Here is a 19,870-nt window from a genome sequence, read left to right on the forward strand (position 1 = left end):
CATTAACTTAACATTTTCTGTTTTTATATCAGCTACTATAGTCGCGACGGTGTTATTTCCGGCGTGACTCCGCCTCTTGCTTACGTCTTAGGAAGTGAAGGCTCTATAAAGTCTAAGTAGATAGTATCGTTCGCCATTTTTGTTCTTTCGTTGCCGAGCTACCATACGAGGAATCTATTTGCCACACCGTTAAACATTATCATGTCGTAGCTCCTATGATAATAAATCAAACGCACTGTAATTCAGCAAATAATTGAGCGGCAAATAACGTCTTCGTGTGCTTTCTGCGAACGCCAACGAAAGAGCCAAAATGGCGGGCGATTATATTAAGTATTTATCGAGCCTTAAGAAATGAATAACGTCTTCATAAGCGAATCACAAGATGCACACGTTTAAATGTAGCCGACCTGCAACGCGATTGGCTGCCGGAACTTAGAGCGACGGGACTATAGTCCTAAGCTTAGAAGTATGTAAATAACAGTTTTCTTAGTTCTAAAAGCACATTTTCAGACGATACAACAGTCAGTGGTAATTATTATGTGCCTTTGTGTGCAGCATTACCAGTTAACTCAGGGATCAAACTTACAAGTTCGCGAATTTGACTATACCTTTAGGCGACCCTTAATATTCCTTTATCTTTGTCATCTACGCAATTACACCCACCCACCATTTCTTGACACTTCTTATTTACAGAGAAACACAATCATACTAAGTTCGTTGTAAGCTGTGTTGATATTATGTTGCTCTCGTTGTAAAAACTGTGCGTAGGCGGCATATGAAGATCCTGTGACGTAAAATGTTTTGTAACTTTAGTAATTAAATTATTACCGTAGAGCCGTAAATGAAAGATTTATAAGGGTTCTGCGATCATAAAATGCAAGATAAGAGATACACTTAGCTCATTGTTAAATCTCACAAAAGTTTCCGCGAACTTCTTTATAAAAATAAGATATGAAATCGTTGTGAAATTTTATTAGGATTATGATATATTTTTGAGACATATAAAGACGGCACAAGCATTCTGTTACTAAATGTGGCAAGGGAATCGGCAGTACATCGCACATAAATGGTAAGTTCCCTGAACTCAGGAGTGAATTTTATAGCACGTTTTCTTAAAATGTGTGAACTCATTTCACAAGATACAGACACTGTATTTCTTTAAATATTCAAATTTCTGGAGTACAAACACTTACTTGGTGATGATGATGATAATAATAATAATAATAATAATAATAATAATAATAATAATAATAATAATAATAATAATAATAATAATAATAACAATAGCAATAATGTTTATTAACTTTAAATACTGAATAGTACACTAGCTTTCGATAAATAAAACAACTTCTAATTTAATGTCAAACTAAGAATTAAAACATTCAATTAGAAAATAAAATGCCAGAACGAAAAATAGTTTCAAATAATGCAAAATAAGTATTATGCACCAAACTTCTTATTAAGATAACACTCTGGATAACCTTTTACTAACATAGGCAATATAATCGCAACAGAACCACTGGGAATAATTTTTATTTCCAACAGCTCAACAAATACACAAACCAGATTGCTGTAAGTATCGTAGCTAAATATTAATCTTTGTGTTTCATCATTGTTCACAAAGAACCTGTTACCTTAACCATGATAACCAGTCACGTTAAGGCTGACCAATAGTTTCACTGGAAATAAATTGTAATTCGTTAAAGAAGTAATAAAACAAAATGAGCATGAAACGTTACCCCACGTGCTAGGTTTCTGCCCTCAGGGCGAATTACTGCGAATTGACAGACATAACACAGTCCGCTCAATAATTGCTAACAGATTAAGGGAACATGGTGAATATGAAGTATATGAGGAAGTTCAATGGAAGGATCTACACGGCGTGCTGACATCATAATAATTGACCGAGATAAAAAAAAAACTGGTCTCATTCTTGACCCCGCTGTAAGGTTCGAAATTAATGAAGATCAACCAAAGCAGTACATGAAGAGAAACGCGCTATTTACCTTCCATGCTGTGATGATCTCAGTCATAAATATAATATTCAAGATTGGAATGTCATTGGACTTATGTTTACATTGGAGATCCTCAGAAAATTAAAGGTTCCTGATAAGACTCATCAGACAATTGCATCAACCATTTTAAAACCTTCGTTGAACATCATCAATCACCATCTCTATTCATCTTTATAATATTCAATGTATATTATTTATTTTCAATAAACTTTTTATCGTTTTTATAGCCACCACATCTTGTCGCAGAATATTCTTTTTTTAAATTTCATTATGTATTTTTTTAAATTAATTTACATTTTCTTTTTTGTTCATTTGAATTGATTAGGATGCCGATATTTTAAATCCAAGATTTGGACGGCTGTCATTTCGATTTGAGTGATAATCACCTCTTGGGTTTTCGATTTGCTATCTTAACATCTTCTTGTTCTGTCCCTCACGGGTCATTTTATTTAAATCATTTCACCTAAAGGCCTACTGCTTCATTTCTTTTCTAAACTCTCAAATTTCTTTCTCATTCCTTCAATTTCGGATTTTATTCACACATGTCGAAACTTCTTTTATTCTTAAAAATGTATTTTTCTATATTTCCTAACACACCATATTGAAGCGTTTGTTACTTTTTAAATTATTAAAACTATCTTAACCCTTAGTTGGCTGACGGTACTTAGAAGTACCGTGATTTATTTTGCATACTGGAAGACCTGGAAGAATAATAAACCGCCAGAAATTACGTGCAACCTGATAAATAATATCCATCAAGGATACTGACAGTACTGAACAAAGAAATACGACCTTTTTTAAAATAGAAAAAATTAAAAAATAAATAAAAAATAAAAAAATAAAAAATTTCTGAAAAAATTACTGTATGTTTTGAATTCATATTCTAACAACATTCATTATAGTGGAACACAGAGTTCTGAAGTGTTCAAGGTCGTACGTAGTTTCGCTCGCTTACCCACCCTCCTCATGTACTGTTCCTTTTAGAAGTTACGCTGCAAAAAATATTTTACCACAAGTGTTGCTCATAGGCAGGTGAATTTATTTAACATAATTTTGTTTTTGACCACCTCTGTGGTGGAGGGGTCAGCATGCTCGTCTCTTACGCACAGGGCCCGGGTTCGATTCCCGGTTGGGTTGAATTTCCTGGTTGAGGTTCTTCAGGGTTTTCCTTCAATTGTAAGGAAAATACCAGGAAATTCGGGCCAAAACATCCCTGAATATCACCGGCATCATTCACACCAAAAATCATATTCGTAACAAATCAGTAATATATCTACAGACGCCATGTAGTTCACAACAATAGAACCAGTCTCAACAATAGTACACAATAGTTGGATTTCACCCAAAAGATTAACTCGCGATATGACCAGAGATGTTAAAGCGAATACGCGTAACAGCGAAAAAAAAATAGTTTTAATAGTTAATATTTTGTTTTAATGTGTAATATAATATGTTTAATGTATTTAATAGTTTTTGGATATTCTTTTGTTTTTATTTTTATTTCCTATAATTTAAATTGTAAATTTCTTATACTTTTGTTAAATACGTTATAATATTGAATTTAAATTTAGTAGATAAATAGGCTAATTGCGTCTTTTTAAAAACAAAAAAAAAACATGTAGGCCTATTACTTTCAATTTATATTAGTGGTATGACAGAAAATGACTTACGATCTCGTCCTAGACCATTGCTTCTATTCCATCTTCGCGTTCTGCTTCTTCTTCCTCGTCGGTATCCGCACTGCCATCTGATTCACTGCTGTCTGTAAGTGTTACTATAATGCTCTCGAGAACATTGTCTCGTAAGCCTTCTTTCAAGAAATCCTCTTCTTGCAAACGTTCAGCATGTTGCATGCATTTTCTCCAGTTGTCAACACTTACTTTGTCCAGTGCTTCGTGAAGTAATTGTTCAACGTTTGATAACCGGAAAGAACTATTTTCATTAGCTACTTCTTTTTTCACTTGCGCCCATATTAACTCTGCAGGATTATATTGGCAATGGTAGGGTGGAAGTCGAATTACTTCATGGCCCAGCTCTGCAGATATTTTATCCAATTCGTATGTTCTGTACTTCTGCTTATGAAGTCGTACAAGAGCCAATAATTCGTTCCTGGTTTTAGAATTGTCATGAGGAATGGACTTCTCCTCGAGCCACTTTTCTATTTCAGCTTTCCTAGTGTTTGAGGAAGGGGGCTTTTCTGTAAGCACAGAATGGTAGCTTGCGTTATCCGTCACTATTACGCATCCTTCCTCCAAACTGTGCAACATGTTAACATACCACTGTTTGAAAACATCGTACGTCATTTCACTGTGGTAGTCGTTGTTGCTTGATCCGGATCTAAATACCAGTTTGGCGCCAGAAATGAAACCGAACTTAGCAGATCCCGCATGGCAAACAATAAAACGACCTCCTTTACCCAGAGGAACTCTTAAAGCACCACAACGATTTTTATCTTGCCAAATGAACGATTTTGTGTGGTTCTGATTAACCCATGTTTCATCTAGATAAACGATAGGTCTTGTGTCTTTATTCACTCTTAAAGAGTGCATATTTCTTAAAAATGCAATCCTAGCCGCAACAATGTCTAATCTCTCCATCAAGAATTTACGATCGTCGTTACATTTCTTGAATGAGAAACCAAGAGATCTTAACAATCTTCGAGTAGACTCTCCCGAACCACTGTAACCAATTTTGTCTCTTAATGCCTCTGAAATCTTGGCACACGTCGGGAACTGTCCAGCATCGTAAAATTCGTGCACTGTTCCACGTAAAATGTCCTTATTAAAATCATCCATACCAGTCACTGGCTTTTTATTGGAAGTTTTCTTCTTCTGGGGAGAACAAAAATATGGGCGTGGTTCATCTTCTTCTAGGGCGGCCGATTCATTCTCTTCAATGCAGATATTTCTTACGGTGTTTAAACTCACACCACAAGCTTTCGCCGTAACTTCTTGTGTTTTACTAAAAATTGAAGAAATAGCAGGCGACTCACTGGTAGAAAGATGTTTGAAGCATTTGTAAACGTTAAAAATAATCTCTTTTGTCTGGCTGCGTATATTTCGACTGTGAGGCATACTTGAAGTATGTACACATAAAACACAGAATAGGACAATATAAGTTTAGACAAGGCACTTAACTGTGTACGTATATACATAAAACACAGACGAGCACAATGTAAGTTTAGATAGGCACTTAACTATTTACGTATCTAACTATTTACAAGGTTAGACAAGACACTGAATTTTGGCTTTTTCTTTACAGTGTAGGAACCTCAGAATTTTACAGTAGAACCGGTCCCCAACCCCTCGCGGTGGCGGGAGGGTGAGTAAGATAGCAGTGAAAAGAGGGAAAAGTGAGTGACCTTGGCAACCATAAATCCTTGTGGACGACTATAACGAAAACGAATTTATTTGAATTTTTTCTTATGTCCGGCAACAAAGGGTTAAATTAGGCTTGCATAATAAACTCCAGTTAGTCCACCAAAGATTGGGCTTTAACTTCACGGTATTTCTTTCAATCTGATAGGTTTTTCGAAAGAAAAAAACAAAAAAGGACACATTCCAAATAAGTAGCGTATCAATTAGTAGCGTAGAATTAGTCGAGACACATGGCTCCAGAAATTCAAGTTAGAAGCGAGGAAACACCCAGAAGGCCCAGGAATTCCGCTACAAAGGATCAACCCTTTGCTACCTGATGGGAGGCTGACTGCTGGTGAACATTTGACAATTGCCACCCGTGACCTACTAAACAAAACAAGAGAGGCAGCTAATCAGAAAGGGTACCGTTTTGTATGGACGAGAGATTGCAAGGTATTTATTCGTAAGGATGAAACGAGCCCTGCTTATAAGATAAATTCTTTCCAAGACTTAATTACATTGTAATTGTCTTACTGTCTGATTTTTGTTATCCTTTTTAATGTTAATATTTCTAAACAATGGATTGTCTAATAAATGAGCTAAATTATTATTCCGCTAATAATAACACTCGCACAGCAGTTTTGGAAGACTTTAACTCTTGCAACAGTTACATTGGTAACAATTTACACGATTTTAAATTATTTCACTTAAATATACGCAGCTTAAATAAACATTTCCTGGAATTCTGTGCCACTATGCAAAATTTTAATAATCCTTTCGACTTCATTATATTGACGGAGGCTTGGTTAAATCATGACTCTGGCTATGATTTACCAGGTTATAAAAAGTTTGTCAAAACGAATAAATATAATAAATGCGATAGTTTAGTTGTCTACTGCAAAAATAATATTGATGTCACAATAGTACATGTAGATATCCCACAATGTAATTCTATTCATCTTAATTTTATATGTAATAATACTCCATTCTCCATTGTGGCGATATATAGATCCCCAAACAATTGTATAAATGAATTTTTAGACAATTTTGAACTATTTTTGTTTAATTCTAAAGACACAAGCAATCAAATCATTGTTGGAGACATTAACATACAAATTCTAGAAGACAAATTAGACAGTACTGGCAATAGGTACATGAATATCTTACACGAATATGGTTTTGTCAAATTTTTACACTCTATCACTCGGCCTGATTCTAAGTCTTGCCTTGATCACATATTTTTTAAAACAAAGAGTAACTGGAAATTTGTACCTGCTGTTTTGTGTAGTGCTATTACCGACCACTATGCAGTTATTGCATTATTCGAAATTGGAATTAAAAACTCTAATACATCTCAGTATCCTCTCCATATAAAAAGAAACATAAATTACAATAAGCTAATTTCGCTTATAGAAAAAGAAAATTGGGATTCCGTGCTTAACTGTGAAAATGCTGAATTGTGCTTTCAAGTATTCCAAAATTTAATATCTAATTATATAGACATAAGCACAGATGTATCTTACTTTAAAGTATCTTCTAAATTAAGAAAAATAAAACCCTGGATCACCACAGGTATCATTAAGTCAATCCGTATAAGAGACAAATTAGCCAGAAATATTAGAAAAGAACCTGATAATATAAATCTAATAAATTATTACAAAAAATACAGAAATACTCTAACTCTTATTATAAGAAACATGAAAACTCAGTATTATCAATCTCAATTTCAGAAGTATCGAAATAATCCTAGGAAATTTTGGCAAACTATTAATGAAGCCACAGACGTAAATGTGAACCAAAATAGTATCATATCAGAGATTTTAAATGAAGAGGGAGAAATATTTAAAAACAAAAAAGACATAGCTAATGAATTTAATAAATATTTCTCAAAAGTAGGACATAGCATTGCATCGAACATCAACAAATCGGCATTTAACACGAAAAATTATTGCAGTGGCCATAATAAGCACGCATCTTCCTCCATGTTTTTATCACCAGTAACCGAAGAAGAAATTTATAATATTGTTAAATCCTTAAAAAATAATGTCTCACCGGGAATCGACAAAATTACAAATAACACATTAAAGATTATCATTAAACATATATTAAAACCGCTTGTTTATGTATTCAATCTATGTCTCACCCAAGGAGTTTTCCCAGAATCTCTGAAAAATGCTGTAGTTGTACCGGTCCATAAGTCAGGGGAAAGAAAAAGTCTGAATAACTATAGACCTATATCCTTGCTCTCTAGCTTCTCAAAGATATTAGAAAAATGTTTAAAAAACAGATTAGTAAATTACTTAGAGAAAAATGAAATTCTCTCCAAACATCAGTATGGCTTCAGAAATAAATTATCTACGGATGACGCAATTATTGAAGTCACTGGTAAAATTATGCAGGAGTTGGATAACGGTTCTAAATGTTTAGGGATTTTCTTAGATTTAAGGAAAGCTTTTGACACGGTGAACCATCGTTTACTTCTGGACAAATTATTTGATATAGGAGTCAGGGGTATTGCGCATAAGTTATTTCAATCATACTTAAACAAAAGAACTCAGGTAACCAAAATTGATGATAATATCAGTGAAAATGTAAATATTGATATAGGTGTCCCTCAGGGAACAATTTTAGGTCCTATTCTATTTTTAATATATATTAATGATTTATTAAACATTGATTTGAAAGTACATAATGGCTCCTGTTATTCTTACGCTGATGATACGGTGGTGATTTTCAGTGGTTTAACTTGGGAGGACACTTATAAACATGCCAATGTAGGTATAAATTTTATCAAAAACTGGCTTGATGCAAATTTGCTATCTCTAAATATAACTAAAACTACTTTGGTGCCATTTTCTTTAACAGTCTCTGGATTGAACAAATTGAAATCACTTTCTCATTTAAAATTAATAATCCACAACTCATTTTGTAAACTCTCTACAACCTGTAAATGCCCTTGCCTGAAAGAATCTGTAGATGTGAAATACCTGGGAATTATTGTTGATCAGCACTTGAAATGGGATAGACAAATCACCTTTTTATGTAACAGAATACGTAAAACAATTTACAAATTTGTAAACCTTCGCCATTACTTGCCTACTCACGTATTACGTTTGGTTTATTTGGGTCTAGTTGAATCTGTTATCCAATATGGTATAATTGGATGGGGAGGCATTACAAAAACTGCTCTTTTTCCTCTAATTATGTTGCAAAAACGTATAATCAAAATTTGTTTGAAAAGGCGACTGGATTATCCAACAAATTTGATCCATTCTGAATTGAATGTTTTTAGAATTGACCAAATTTATGAATACTCTTTAATGAAATTCTATCATAAAAATAGAACGAAATTTGTAGCTCAGCCACATGCTCATAATACGAGACGAAATGAAATTCTTAAATTAGTTGAACCTAAATATTTCACATCTGCTGCTTTACTACACAGTACAAATTATGGTCCACGGCTATATAATTCGATAATAAAATTTCATCCAGAATTGACTACTTTAAGCAATGAAATTTTCAGATCCAGAATTAAAAAATTTATATGACAGACTTCCCTGTATATATATTATGTACCATGTATTGTAAAACAAGTTTATTTCTATCCTAAGTGTATTTTTCTATTTTATCTTGGTTACTATGTCAACATGACCTGCACTAATTATACTACTAATAATAATTTAATATTAATCCATCAATCTAAACATCGTCTCTTTTTTCACTCAGTTATTATTAGTATTATTATTTACTAATTTTATTACAATCTTTATGTGAGCTTTTTTCTTAAGTATTTTGTCTACAAAGTATGTGTATCTATGTAACGGAACTGTCCCCGAACACGAGCTTTGCTCTTTCGGGGTATTTTAATGTAACGTTTTTATGTATATGTTATTATTAAATAAATAAATAAATAAATAAATAAATTGAGTGGTTTGAGAAAAGAAAAAAAAAAAAAAATGAAGAATAATTAGACTGTTACAAGACATTATGAAATAATGAATCAGAATAAGTACCCTCAAATTTAAAACAAGAAGGCGACACTACAATTAATTATGGTTTGGAACAAAGCTCCAGACCACGACTGTATTCACTCAGAACTGATTAGCACAAGATGCCGAGGAAAGATCCTTACGTATTTTAAATATATTGTGCTGATGAATGGAGGAACGCCGTATTAAGGTCATTCACAATGAAAATTAAACATAACGTAAGCGTTAACTTAAGAATGTAAACGTTACAGTAAAATCAAGAAGTCATACCATCATTCACGATGGGAACATAAACATAATAGCAAACATATTTGGTAACCATGGAAACGTAACAACGACGCCATTTCCTCATATTCTGTCGTATACTTCAGCGCTCCACGATTGTGTTCTGTTTGCAAATCACGTAAGCATAAGCATGGAGTACGCAAACTTTCATGTTAACGTCTTACGGTAATGTTTATGTCAATGCTTATGTGAATCATTGTGAATGATCCCATTTGGTAGCCTGGGCGCAAACTTCTGTGTTTATGTTACGGTTATGTTTAATTTTCATTGTGAATGGGCCTTTATAGTTATAAAAAAAAAAAACAAATAGGAATGACAGCGATAACTGCACAGGAATTAGCTTATTGGCAGTTGTATGTGAAGTCTATGCGGAGATCATAACGTGACGTGTGAATATTATAAATCACGTTCTCCTACAAGAATAACATGGGTTCAGGAATGACCGTTCTTGTATGGCCTATGCATTCATATTGAAACAAATTACACAAAAAGAGCGAATTTAATATAGAGGCCCGCAACTAGTTTGTTGATTACGTTAAAGCCTTTGATTGCTGGAATTAAAAGTCTGTTAATTTTCGAAGAAAGTTCTTAATATTTTTACTCACTATCTTGCAGCATTGATAGATCATAAGAAAACAGACCCTATTATTCTGTGGCCATTGAAACCAAATCACACACCAATCTTTTCATCCACTTTGTGCACAAGATGAGGATTTTCTACAATCCAGTATAGTTGTGTTGTGAAAGGACATGGCTATGTAATTCAAACCATACTCCATCCGAAAATATGACTAATTTAGAGTGCACTCTCCTATCAGCAACTCTCTATTCTACTAGCATCATCGCGCGGTAGCAATTCGTGGACCAATGATATTTAATGGCTTTAATTCTAAGCAGTTTAGTGGCAATTTTGGCAAGGATTTTGAAACACTCGTTTCATATTTTTTCGTGGGGGGGGGGGGGGAGTTATGTTCCAGTCGTTCACCTATTTGGTATAATGCTTCTTCTGTAAGAACTCTGTGTCCGGTAACACGTTTTCTGTGGTTAAGACATCTTATTTGTAGTCACCTTTAAATAATTTGACGAACAATTTCCATATCCGCAACAGAATTGCCAGTATATTTTCTTACCAATTGCCTTATCACTGTTTCTGATGAGTTCGTTTACAGATAGGTTACGTATCGAGCTTAGAAAGTAACTTCACTCTAGATCAGTGATGTCAAAGCAAGCGCATTTTTCTGACCTTGACGTCGTGCGCGGGCAGCAAGCGCTAAGTATGGAAAGAGGAAGGGTTGTGTATATGAATAAGCAACCTGTTGGATTAAGAAAACAGTGGTGCACAAACTTCAAACGGAACGTGAAATTTTATATGGCTTCTTTCTGTTTAATATTATCTATATTGTCTGTAAAACAAAAGTACTAACACTGATTTCTTAATATTGCACTTGTGTTTTAAATCTTAATAACATAATAGACAGTTAAGAAGAAATATTCACTTAAATTCCATAGTAGTATAATATTATACTGTATTAAGTGGATGAAACACATCATTCATAAAGAAAGTGATATTCCAAAGAAAGAGGTTGAGTATGACATGATAAGTTGGAATTTATATTGATGGTATCTTTAGCCTTACAAAAGTAATCAATAAACTAATCAAAACAGTATTACAGTAGAAAGCAAAATTACCTAGGTACTGTATCTGTTTTAAGTGTAACTAATATTACATAACAAAACTCTTATCACACTATGTTTTTAAGGTGATATTTGATATTATATTCATCAGAATATTAAATTATTTTCTCGAATCTGCTGAAGCTACAGAGCTGACATTTTTACAACACATGGGCACGTATCTTGTGCTTATGATGTAACAGTAGTTGCTTTGTTAATTAATTTCCTTACAAACAATTTTCATGCGAATATTTTCAAAATTTTCAATTCACCCTATTCAGTAATACGTAGGGCCTATATACGGTATATTAGATTTACGAAAACATTCTGTAAGGCTACTAAATAAATAGGCCTATACCTGAAAATTTCTATACGAAAAGTTGAGAAAATATTTCTTTTGAATAAAAAAATCAAGCTTGTGAAAAATGAGCATTAAAATTAAAACTTACATTCTTATAATGCACTTATACTTCTCAGGCAAATCTAAAAATTAACATGGATACAGTTTTAATAAGTTATCTTCCCTTTATCTATTGAATCAGTGCTGGCCATCCCTGAATATAGCTCGACCAAGCGGCATATACCACCTCTTTCGTCTGTCTCTTTCCTTTCCGCTGTAAAGCGCTCAGGCTCTCCTGGGCTCTCAAGCGCGCGCTTGCTCCTGTGGGCATCAATTGACATACTTGCTCTAGATTGTATTATATTTTATATCGTTACATAACTCAAAATGAATAATGTAATTGACGCACAATGCTTTCTGCTTTAGGAGCCGCGCTCTGACGGCCTTAACGCTACTAACTCCCAAGGTCGACAGGGAAGTAGAGAATCCTTGTAAATCACGACACTGATTAATATAGTGTTTAATTAATTTCAGATTAAAACATGAAGCTGCTGAACATCTTTTTGTGTGTGGCAACCTTCCTGATCTCGGCAATGCATTCAGAAGCAGGACCGGTTTCCAACTCTGAAGAAGATACTGTAATGTTAGAAGCAGATGATCTGTTAGTTAACGATATCATGACCGAGCAGACATCTATCTTAGCTAATGAAACTTCAGAAGCGACTGGAATTTCGCTCCAATCCGTTATTTTGCAGGTTGACAACGAAACAACGATTGATTTCAACGACCTGAAACTGGAATCGTCTCGAATCGTTCTGACTTCAGCCAAGCCCGACCTGGAGCTCCTCAGCATTAACGTCATGGTTACCGTGGAGACAGTGCAGGTCACTGGGGGCTACAGAGTCGTCGGAGATTTGTCTAACCACACTTCTGCAGACTTGTTCTCTGCGAAAGAAGGTAAAGTGTCTCTCTCCCACTCAGACATGGCAGGGTTCGGTGCGGTCGGATTGAAACTCGACGGAACCAACTTCAAGGCCCATGATGTAGAAATACCTTTCGTATTTAATCCTACCGCCATAAGCATGGAGTACGTGGACGAGAATGGGGAATCCCATACCAGAGTAGAACTGATTGAGGACGCCATTTTTAAAGATCTAAGGAAAGAATTAAATTCGGCAGTAAATCAAGAGCTGAACACGGTGCTGGAAAGCGAAATGAATGAAGTGCTGCAACGAATCCCAACTTCTCACCTGGTCAGTACGGTCGATAATAAAATGTATTTCGCAAAAATGGGTGCCAAAATCAACATGTTCAACAGTTTTGTAGATGAAATGTTGAACGGGATGAAGAAAAGCCTGGACGAGCACATTAGGATCGGCAATGTGTACAGCGGCTTCAAAAAGAAGATCCTGTTCATCACTTGGCACGGCAAGTTCGAAGCCGGAGACGGCACTTTCTACAACGCAAAGACGCTCCACCTGGCAGGTGATGTCACACTCAGTCAACGCAACGGCAACTTAAACTTCGTCGTCCCTATCCGATTGTCTTCTGCTGGATTCAGATACGGATGGTGGGTACATCACTGCAATATTTCCTACATTTTATTTTGATAATGAATTATTGTAGAATGGTTTAGATCTCAGAGGTAAAAGTCCAGAACAAATACCCTTTAAATACGATATGAATGTTTATGTACACTTAAAACTAATTAGATGCAGGAAGGGATTCCAGTAAAACTCAATCACCCATTAAAACAAGTATGAACAGAATCACTCACACCGCGACTTCTACGCTGCCTTAGACAGTGACTTGCGTTATGCTGACACATCAACGAAGAGCCTCGTTACTTGTGAGTCTTTAACACTGGATTACAATCTCTCTACAGTGAGCTTAGAAAAGTCAAAGATCCCTATACATCAGAGAGGGAGACAGCAATGACAGCGATTGTGTAGAAATGATAGCGATTATAAGATCACTCAGTAAAGACCATGATGATAAGTGATAATGATGCCAATGTCTATGATAATGGCAAGACCACGATGTTAGTGTCAATGATAGTGATAGTAATAGACGTGGGATTTGAGGACACAAAAAATATAAGCCCCACTCGTGGCTACTTCCGTCACTGATTTCTAGCAGAATGTGGTGCCCACAAGTGGCGAGGTAACACGTTAAAGTACGGAGTGTCCAACATGCCCGACTGTCCAACAGACTCTAATTTACCCTAAACAAAAAGTTAAGCAATATAAAAATTACAAACACTTTCATTTATAATTTTCTTTGTACAGCAGAACAATCCTCTTTACCAAATAGTCAACTGTCAAGCAGTGTTTTTCGTCAGTCAATGTCAGTTCGCAAGCGGAGGAGGAACTCTCCACACAGAGATTACAGCAGGACTGGGCAGCAAGAGCAGATTCTACTCTCTCACGGGGAGCCATATGATTTCTCTTCCCCGCAGACCACCGCGCAGCAACGAGCACAGAATGCATAGAGTAGACATGAACAGCTTGGAGGTGAAGCCGCTTTTGTAGACCGTCGCCATTATGATGCTACCAAAACATTGGGCTCCCGGTTAGCACATGGGCAGTTGATTGTGATGTTGCATCGTTGTTTTAATTAATAAATGAACTAATTTCAATATGCCTACATGTGCTGCGTATGGCTGCACAGACAGGTTTTCAAAAAAAAAATTCCTGGAATAACTTTTCACAGATAAATATGCATGTATGAAATGTACTTATTACCGGTAGATAATGAATGATTTAGCCTAGGTTAGTCGGTTAGATTCGTATTGTTCACGTATTAGTTTGATTAAGAGAAAGGATTAGTGTATTGATATTATTGTAATTAATTTTTATAATTACTGAATCAGATTTACGCTTTGTAAACTTAGAATTTACGGGGGAAGCTAACCTAACAACCCAAGTTGGAAGTTTGTGTCGCGTGCTATAGAAAATGGGTGTACCGAGGTTTCTCTTCAACCGAATGCACGTATTCGTTTGATGAAGAAAAAGAAATAGTGTATTAATATTATTGTAATTAATTTTTATAATCACGAAATCAGACTTATGCTTTGCAGACTTAGTAGCTTCATTAACTCGGTCGTGAACTAACTGAACCCACTTGGTATAAAACTTCACTTTTGTTCGCCGTTATAATCTAATTATATACTATAAACGAAGAGTCTATCAAATATTATATGGTTAAGAGCATTTCACTTTTTCTCTAAACAAAATCGGGACATCTATACGAAATACTGGCAAAAGGAAGAGAATGATAATTTGCGTTAAGAAGCAAGTTGCATTACTAAATCGAAGCAAATGGATCAACCTATAAAAGTAATTATTATAGGGTAGCATTTTTATTGGACTAGTAGCAAAATAAGGTCAAACTATTATCTTCCTTTCTATCATTATTGTTTGTTTAACTTTCCAGAGTATCTATTAAATACCATACTGCAATTTGAAGAGCTGTCAATTTAAATAACCTGTATATATGTGATTTATCGATGACAGTTTTGTAATTTTTGCTAAAAAAAATACGTGCCTAGCGATTCTGTATTACGAAACAAACAAGAAAGTATGAGTCCTCCAGGAAATTAGGGACATATGGAATTCCTATTATCATAAGATCTTCTATAACGTAATAGCTATTTTGCAATGTTTTGGTAGCAACAAGATGGCGTCAGGTCCATCAAACCGGCTTCACTCCGTCCAATGGTATTAAGAAGCTAGTGTCTACTCTATGTATTCTGTGCTCGTTGCCGCGCAGCGTTGATTCAGTGACGGATGAATATTAAGCGTCCCCGTTTAGAGACTGGTTCCGCTCCCGATGCCCAGGCCTGGATTACAGTGACATAGGCCTAGATAAATATACACTTTTTTGTTATTTCATTGCTAGTAGAAGATGATTTTTCCGCCAAAAGTCATCCCTGAGAATTCTGGGACCCACTATGGTATAAGCTAGTTGTTTGATGAATTCTGTCTAAGCATTTCTATATATTTTAACTTCACTTAAGCACGCGCCATAAGAAAGAACGTATCTAAATCCTGACAGTTTTATGCTTACTGTTGATCTATAAGACTGTAACCGATATACCTACTACCAGCATTTTAGAAATTGAGAAATTAAAAAAGGTGTTTATAATTTCTAATGTTGACTGTTCACCTTCACTGTGCACAGTCTTAGACAAAAAAGATATCGGCTGCCAGACGCTAAGTCCCATTCGGAAGACTTCGGTTGATTCCGTGACAGCTTAAATTTACACGTGATGGAATTTCTTATGCATGACTCCGCTCTATTTTTCCTTTGTTTTCTTTGGTTGTTGCTTTTTGTCTGTTTATAGGTAAAGTGTTATGAATAATTCTATGATGTTTGGACAAAGGGAGATAAGTCATAAAATGAGTTTCGAGATAAATGAAAATTAAAAACTTTGCAGCTTATTGCAAATAAATTTCTACACAAATAAAACACATCAACTGCTAGTATTCTTTTGATTTTGCACACTCACTTATATAATTTAACTTGTGTATTCATCTGAGGAACAAAATTTCGTCTGCACAAAAAATGCCTTATCCCCTTTTACCCGAACACCACAGAATTTATAACGAAGATACATTCAAGGTGTAAATTAAGTGCAAAATAAACATTCTTCCCCTGGTCGTGTGAAGCAGGCGCTGCCCAAAGTATTCACGCTATAGTATAGCGATTATTTTTGTGTCAGGCTGTACTTAAAACAGACGTGAAAGAATGTGCATTATTCACTTTTGTCTTTGATTCTTGTAAATTTTAATTAATTAATTAATTAATTAATTAATTAATTAATTAATTAATTAATTAATTCATTCATTAATTTCATTCATTCATTCATTCCTTTCGTTCATTTATTTTATTCCATAGATCTTACATGAGCAATGAAGCTTTAAGATGTGGAACAAGTCAAAATTTTAGAATATTACAATTACAATTTTACAAATTTTTACAATATTTTACAATTTTTACAGTTTTACAATTTAGTAATTTTCTACAATGATGAAGTGAGGTCCTAGGATTCGCCAAAAGATTACCCGTCATCTGCCTTTAGGTTGGGGAAAACCTCGGAAAAACCCAACCAGGTAATCAAATCAAAGGGGGAAATGAAGTGATGCCGAAGACTTGCCACAGACCATCCGGCTTCAGTCCCACGGCTGGGGAAAACCTCGGAAGAAACCATTCAATGAGACCAAAGGGGGATCCAACCCAAGCCCGAACGCAGCTCCGGATCAGCAGCCCAGCGAGTACACATTTTTAGAATCTATTTAAATATGTGGAAATAGGCACTTTACGCACTAAAAACCATAAAGTAGGAAGTAAAGACCACATGGACACTTTATAGTACAGTACTATAAAACCACTCCTAACTTCCAAGGCAAACGTGGACATATTTTTAATATTTTTAAGTCATGCTTAAGGAAAAAAATACGCAATTACCCTAAAATACCAGATGCTGATAATATTGATAATTTCATAACTAACACGATAATAATTGTAAGGTTACAAGGTTATATTACGACGCTTTATCAACAGCTTAGGTTATTTAGCGTCTGAATGAGATGAAGGTGATAATGCCGGTGAAATGAGTCCAGGTCCAGCGCCGAAAGTTATCCAGCATTTGCTCATATTGGGTTGAGGGAAAATCCCGGAAAAAACCTCAACTAGGTAACTTGCCCTGACCGGGAATCGAACCCAGGCCACCTGGTTTCGCGGCCAGACTAATAGTAAGAATAGCAATATTATTAAGTTAATAGTGGTGGTGGTGGTGGTAGTGGTAGTGTAACTTTAGGCTAAGCATGTAACACTTGTAGGTACGTGGCCAAGTTCATGAACATCGGACCGCGTGGGAGGATCTCGGGGGCCGTGAGGAGCAACTTGATGGCTTTCCACGGACAACTGCAGTTCGTGGGCGGCAAGTGCACGGTGGTCGTGCAGGACTTCGAGGTGCGCGATGTGGGCCACATCAAGATGGACGTGACGGGACTCGGCATCCTGAACTGGATCCTGAACCTCATCGCTGGCAACGTGGTCAACAAGTCCAAGCACAGCATCGTGGACGCCATCAGGAGCAACGCGCTGTCCATACTGAGGGACCAGCTGCAACACTTCGACTGCGGGTCCTACTTCCAGAGCCCCGAGGACATCGTGTCGGGCCACATCGTGGAGGCCTTCAATCAGGGCCCTGAGAGGACCGTTTGATGTGGAGCCGTATCTGTTACAACTGGAAGAGTTGCATTGTTGAGTGTGAACTGCGGACACCTGAGACTTTTTATGATTAATTATAGAATACAGGAGAAGAAATCAGTTATGTACGAATATTAATCGAAAACTATCTGCAATTAACTTCAATTGTTTTTCAGTTTAGGTTTACAAAAGCCTTTTGCATAATGGAAAAGGAACTTAAAATAAAAAGAAAGATATGTAGTGACGATGATGGATGAAATAAATGAAAATATGATTTAAATAATACGAGAGGGTCTCACAAATCAACACGAGTGATCTTCGAAATCAACACACGCGGGTCTTCCAAATCAACACGAGCGGGTCTTCCAAATCAACACGAGAGGGTCTTCCAAATCAACATGAAGGTGTCTTACACATCGACACGAGGGGTCTTACAAATCAATACGAGGGATCTTCGAAATCTACACGAAGGGGTCTTATAAATCTACACGAAGGGGGTCTTATAAATCTACACGAAGGGGTCTTACAGATCAACACGGGTCTTACAAATCAATACGAGGGATCTTCGAAATCAACACGAGCGGGTCTTCCAAATCAACACGAGCGGGTCTTCCAAATCAACACGAACGGGTCTTCAAAATCAACAAGAAAGTGTCTTACACATCAACACGAGGGGTCTTACAAATCAACACGATTATTACAAATCAATACGAGGGATCTTCGAAATCTACACGAAGGAGTCTTATAAATCAACAGGAGGGATCTTCCAGGTCAACACGAGGAGGTGTTCGAAACGAACACTAGGGGTCATCCAATCAGCAGTCCTACTTGTGTTGTGTCATAGGTCGTTTCAGAAACTGAATGCAGCTCCCAACACCAGATGACTTCTGGCAAATAATAATGAACTTGTTATCGATGTCCTTGAACGTTATGCGTGTTTATGTATGAACGCGATAGGAAGACTTTCCGATAAACAAACTGTTTTGATGATTTTCATTAACATATAAAGTTCATGTATTTTCATTTATCAACACAAACTTAATGGACTCGCAGTTTTAACAGACAAATAAGAACCTTGAGTTCTTGACAGCCTTGAGTACCTATTTTACACAGATTTGGGAATTCTGCCACTTTCACAGAGCAGTGGGGACGCAAGCATTATTAAATGGGCGGGGAAGGGGGGCATAATTGTTCAAAGTGCCCAACACAACTCCTTATGGAAGTAGGCCGTTACTCACGGAGGGCAATTCTTATAATGCTGACTATTATTACCTACTGAGATAAAGCTGAAACCAACAGTTCGTTCTTAAGCGGTACTCGGGGAGTGAAGTCGGGAGACCGAAATCCTGAGCTCTGAGATTATAAGCCATTTGCTACTGACATTTGTAATTCCATCCAGTGAAGTTTACATTATTCATTTGTTATCCGACTGAGATGAATTCTTAGCAAGATCTTAAATGATATATCCTTAAGGTCGACTCTTAGGGAACTGTTCTACGTGTATATTTTTCAACAATCTCTTTCACACAGGTAGGCCTACTCTGTACAGACGTTCTATTTTATTAAAGTACCGTCATGTACCATCATTTAAACACATATTGCTATGAAAAAAAAAATTCACCGAGCGAGTTGGCTCAGATGATAGCGTTTGGAAGATCCCGGGTTCAAACCCCGCGGCCGACCAACCTGACTGGGGTTTTTCATGGTTTCCCTCAGTCAGAAAGGCAAAGCCGAATTGGAAATTTACATGCCATGATTCCTCATCGCCTCAATCACTAATATCATAATATAATAATATTGCAGCGATATTTTACTAGTTAATTAACTTATTATTCCCAGAACATGAATTTTACCAGCAATCCAAAGGTTTGGGAATAAATTTGAATAAGGAACAAAAAAAAAAAAAAAAATCTGTTAACACATTGCATGATGACATTGAATTTCTAACGCAACATTTTCCATAAAAATTTTCCATCCCATAACGCTACAAAA

The 19,870-nt window shown here is 35.9% G+C and overlaps 1 protein-coding gene across 1 annotated transcript; it reads left to right on the top strand.

Annotated features, from left to right (window-relative positions):
- The first annotated feature begins 988 nt into the window (after positions 1–988).
- Positions 989–18,163, top strand: LOC138716380 (uncharacterized). Its single transcript, XM_069849409.1, has 3 exons — positions 989–1,069; positions 12,197–13,232; positions 17,506–18,163. Exons 2-3 carry the CDS (start codon positions 12,205–12,207, stop codon positions 17,891–17,893), a joined length of 1,416 nt encoding a protein of 471 aa, XP_069705510.1. The 5' UTR covers positions 989–1,069; positions 12,197–12,204; the 3' UTR covers positions 17,894–18,163.
- Positions 18,164–19,870: the final 1,707 nt, after the last annotated feature.

Source organism: Periplaneta americana, chromosome 16 (genome assembly GCF_040183065.1).
Source record: "Periplaneta americana isolate PAMFEO1 chromosome 16, P.americana_PAMFEO1_priV1, whole genome shotgun sequence".
In the NCBI taxonomy this organism is placed as follows: Eukaryota; Metazoa; Arthropoda; class Insecta; order Blattodea; family Blattidae; genus Periplaneta; species Periplaneta americana.

Bases quoted from the DNA above. Each gene is read 5' to 3' on its own strand.
- LOC138716380 (XM_069849409.1), top strand. From the start codon at position 12,205: ATGAAGCTGCTGAACATCTTTTTGTGTGTGGCAACCTTCCTGATCTCG. The intron at 13,233-17,505 runs GTGGGTACATCA...TAACACTTGTAG, and splicing joins GCTGGATTCAGATACGGATG to GTACGTGGCCAAGTTCATGA.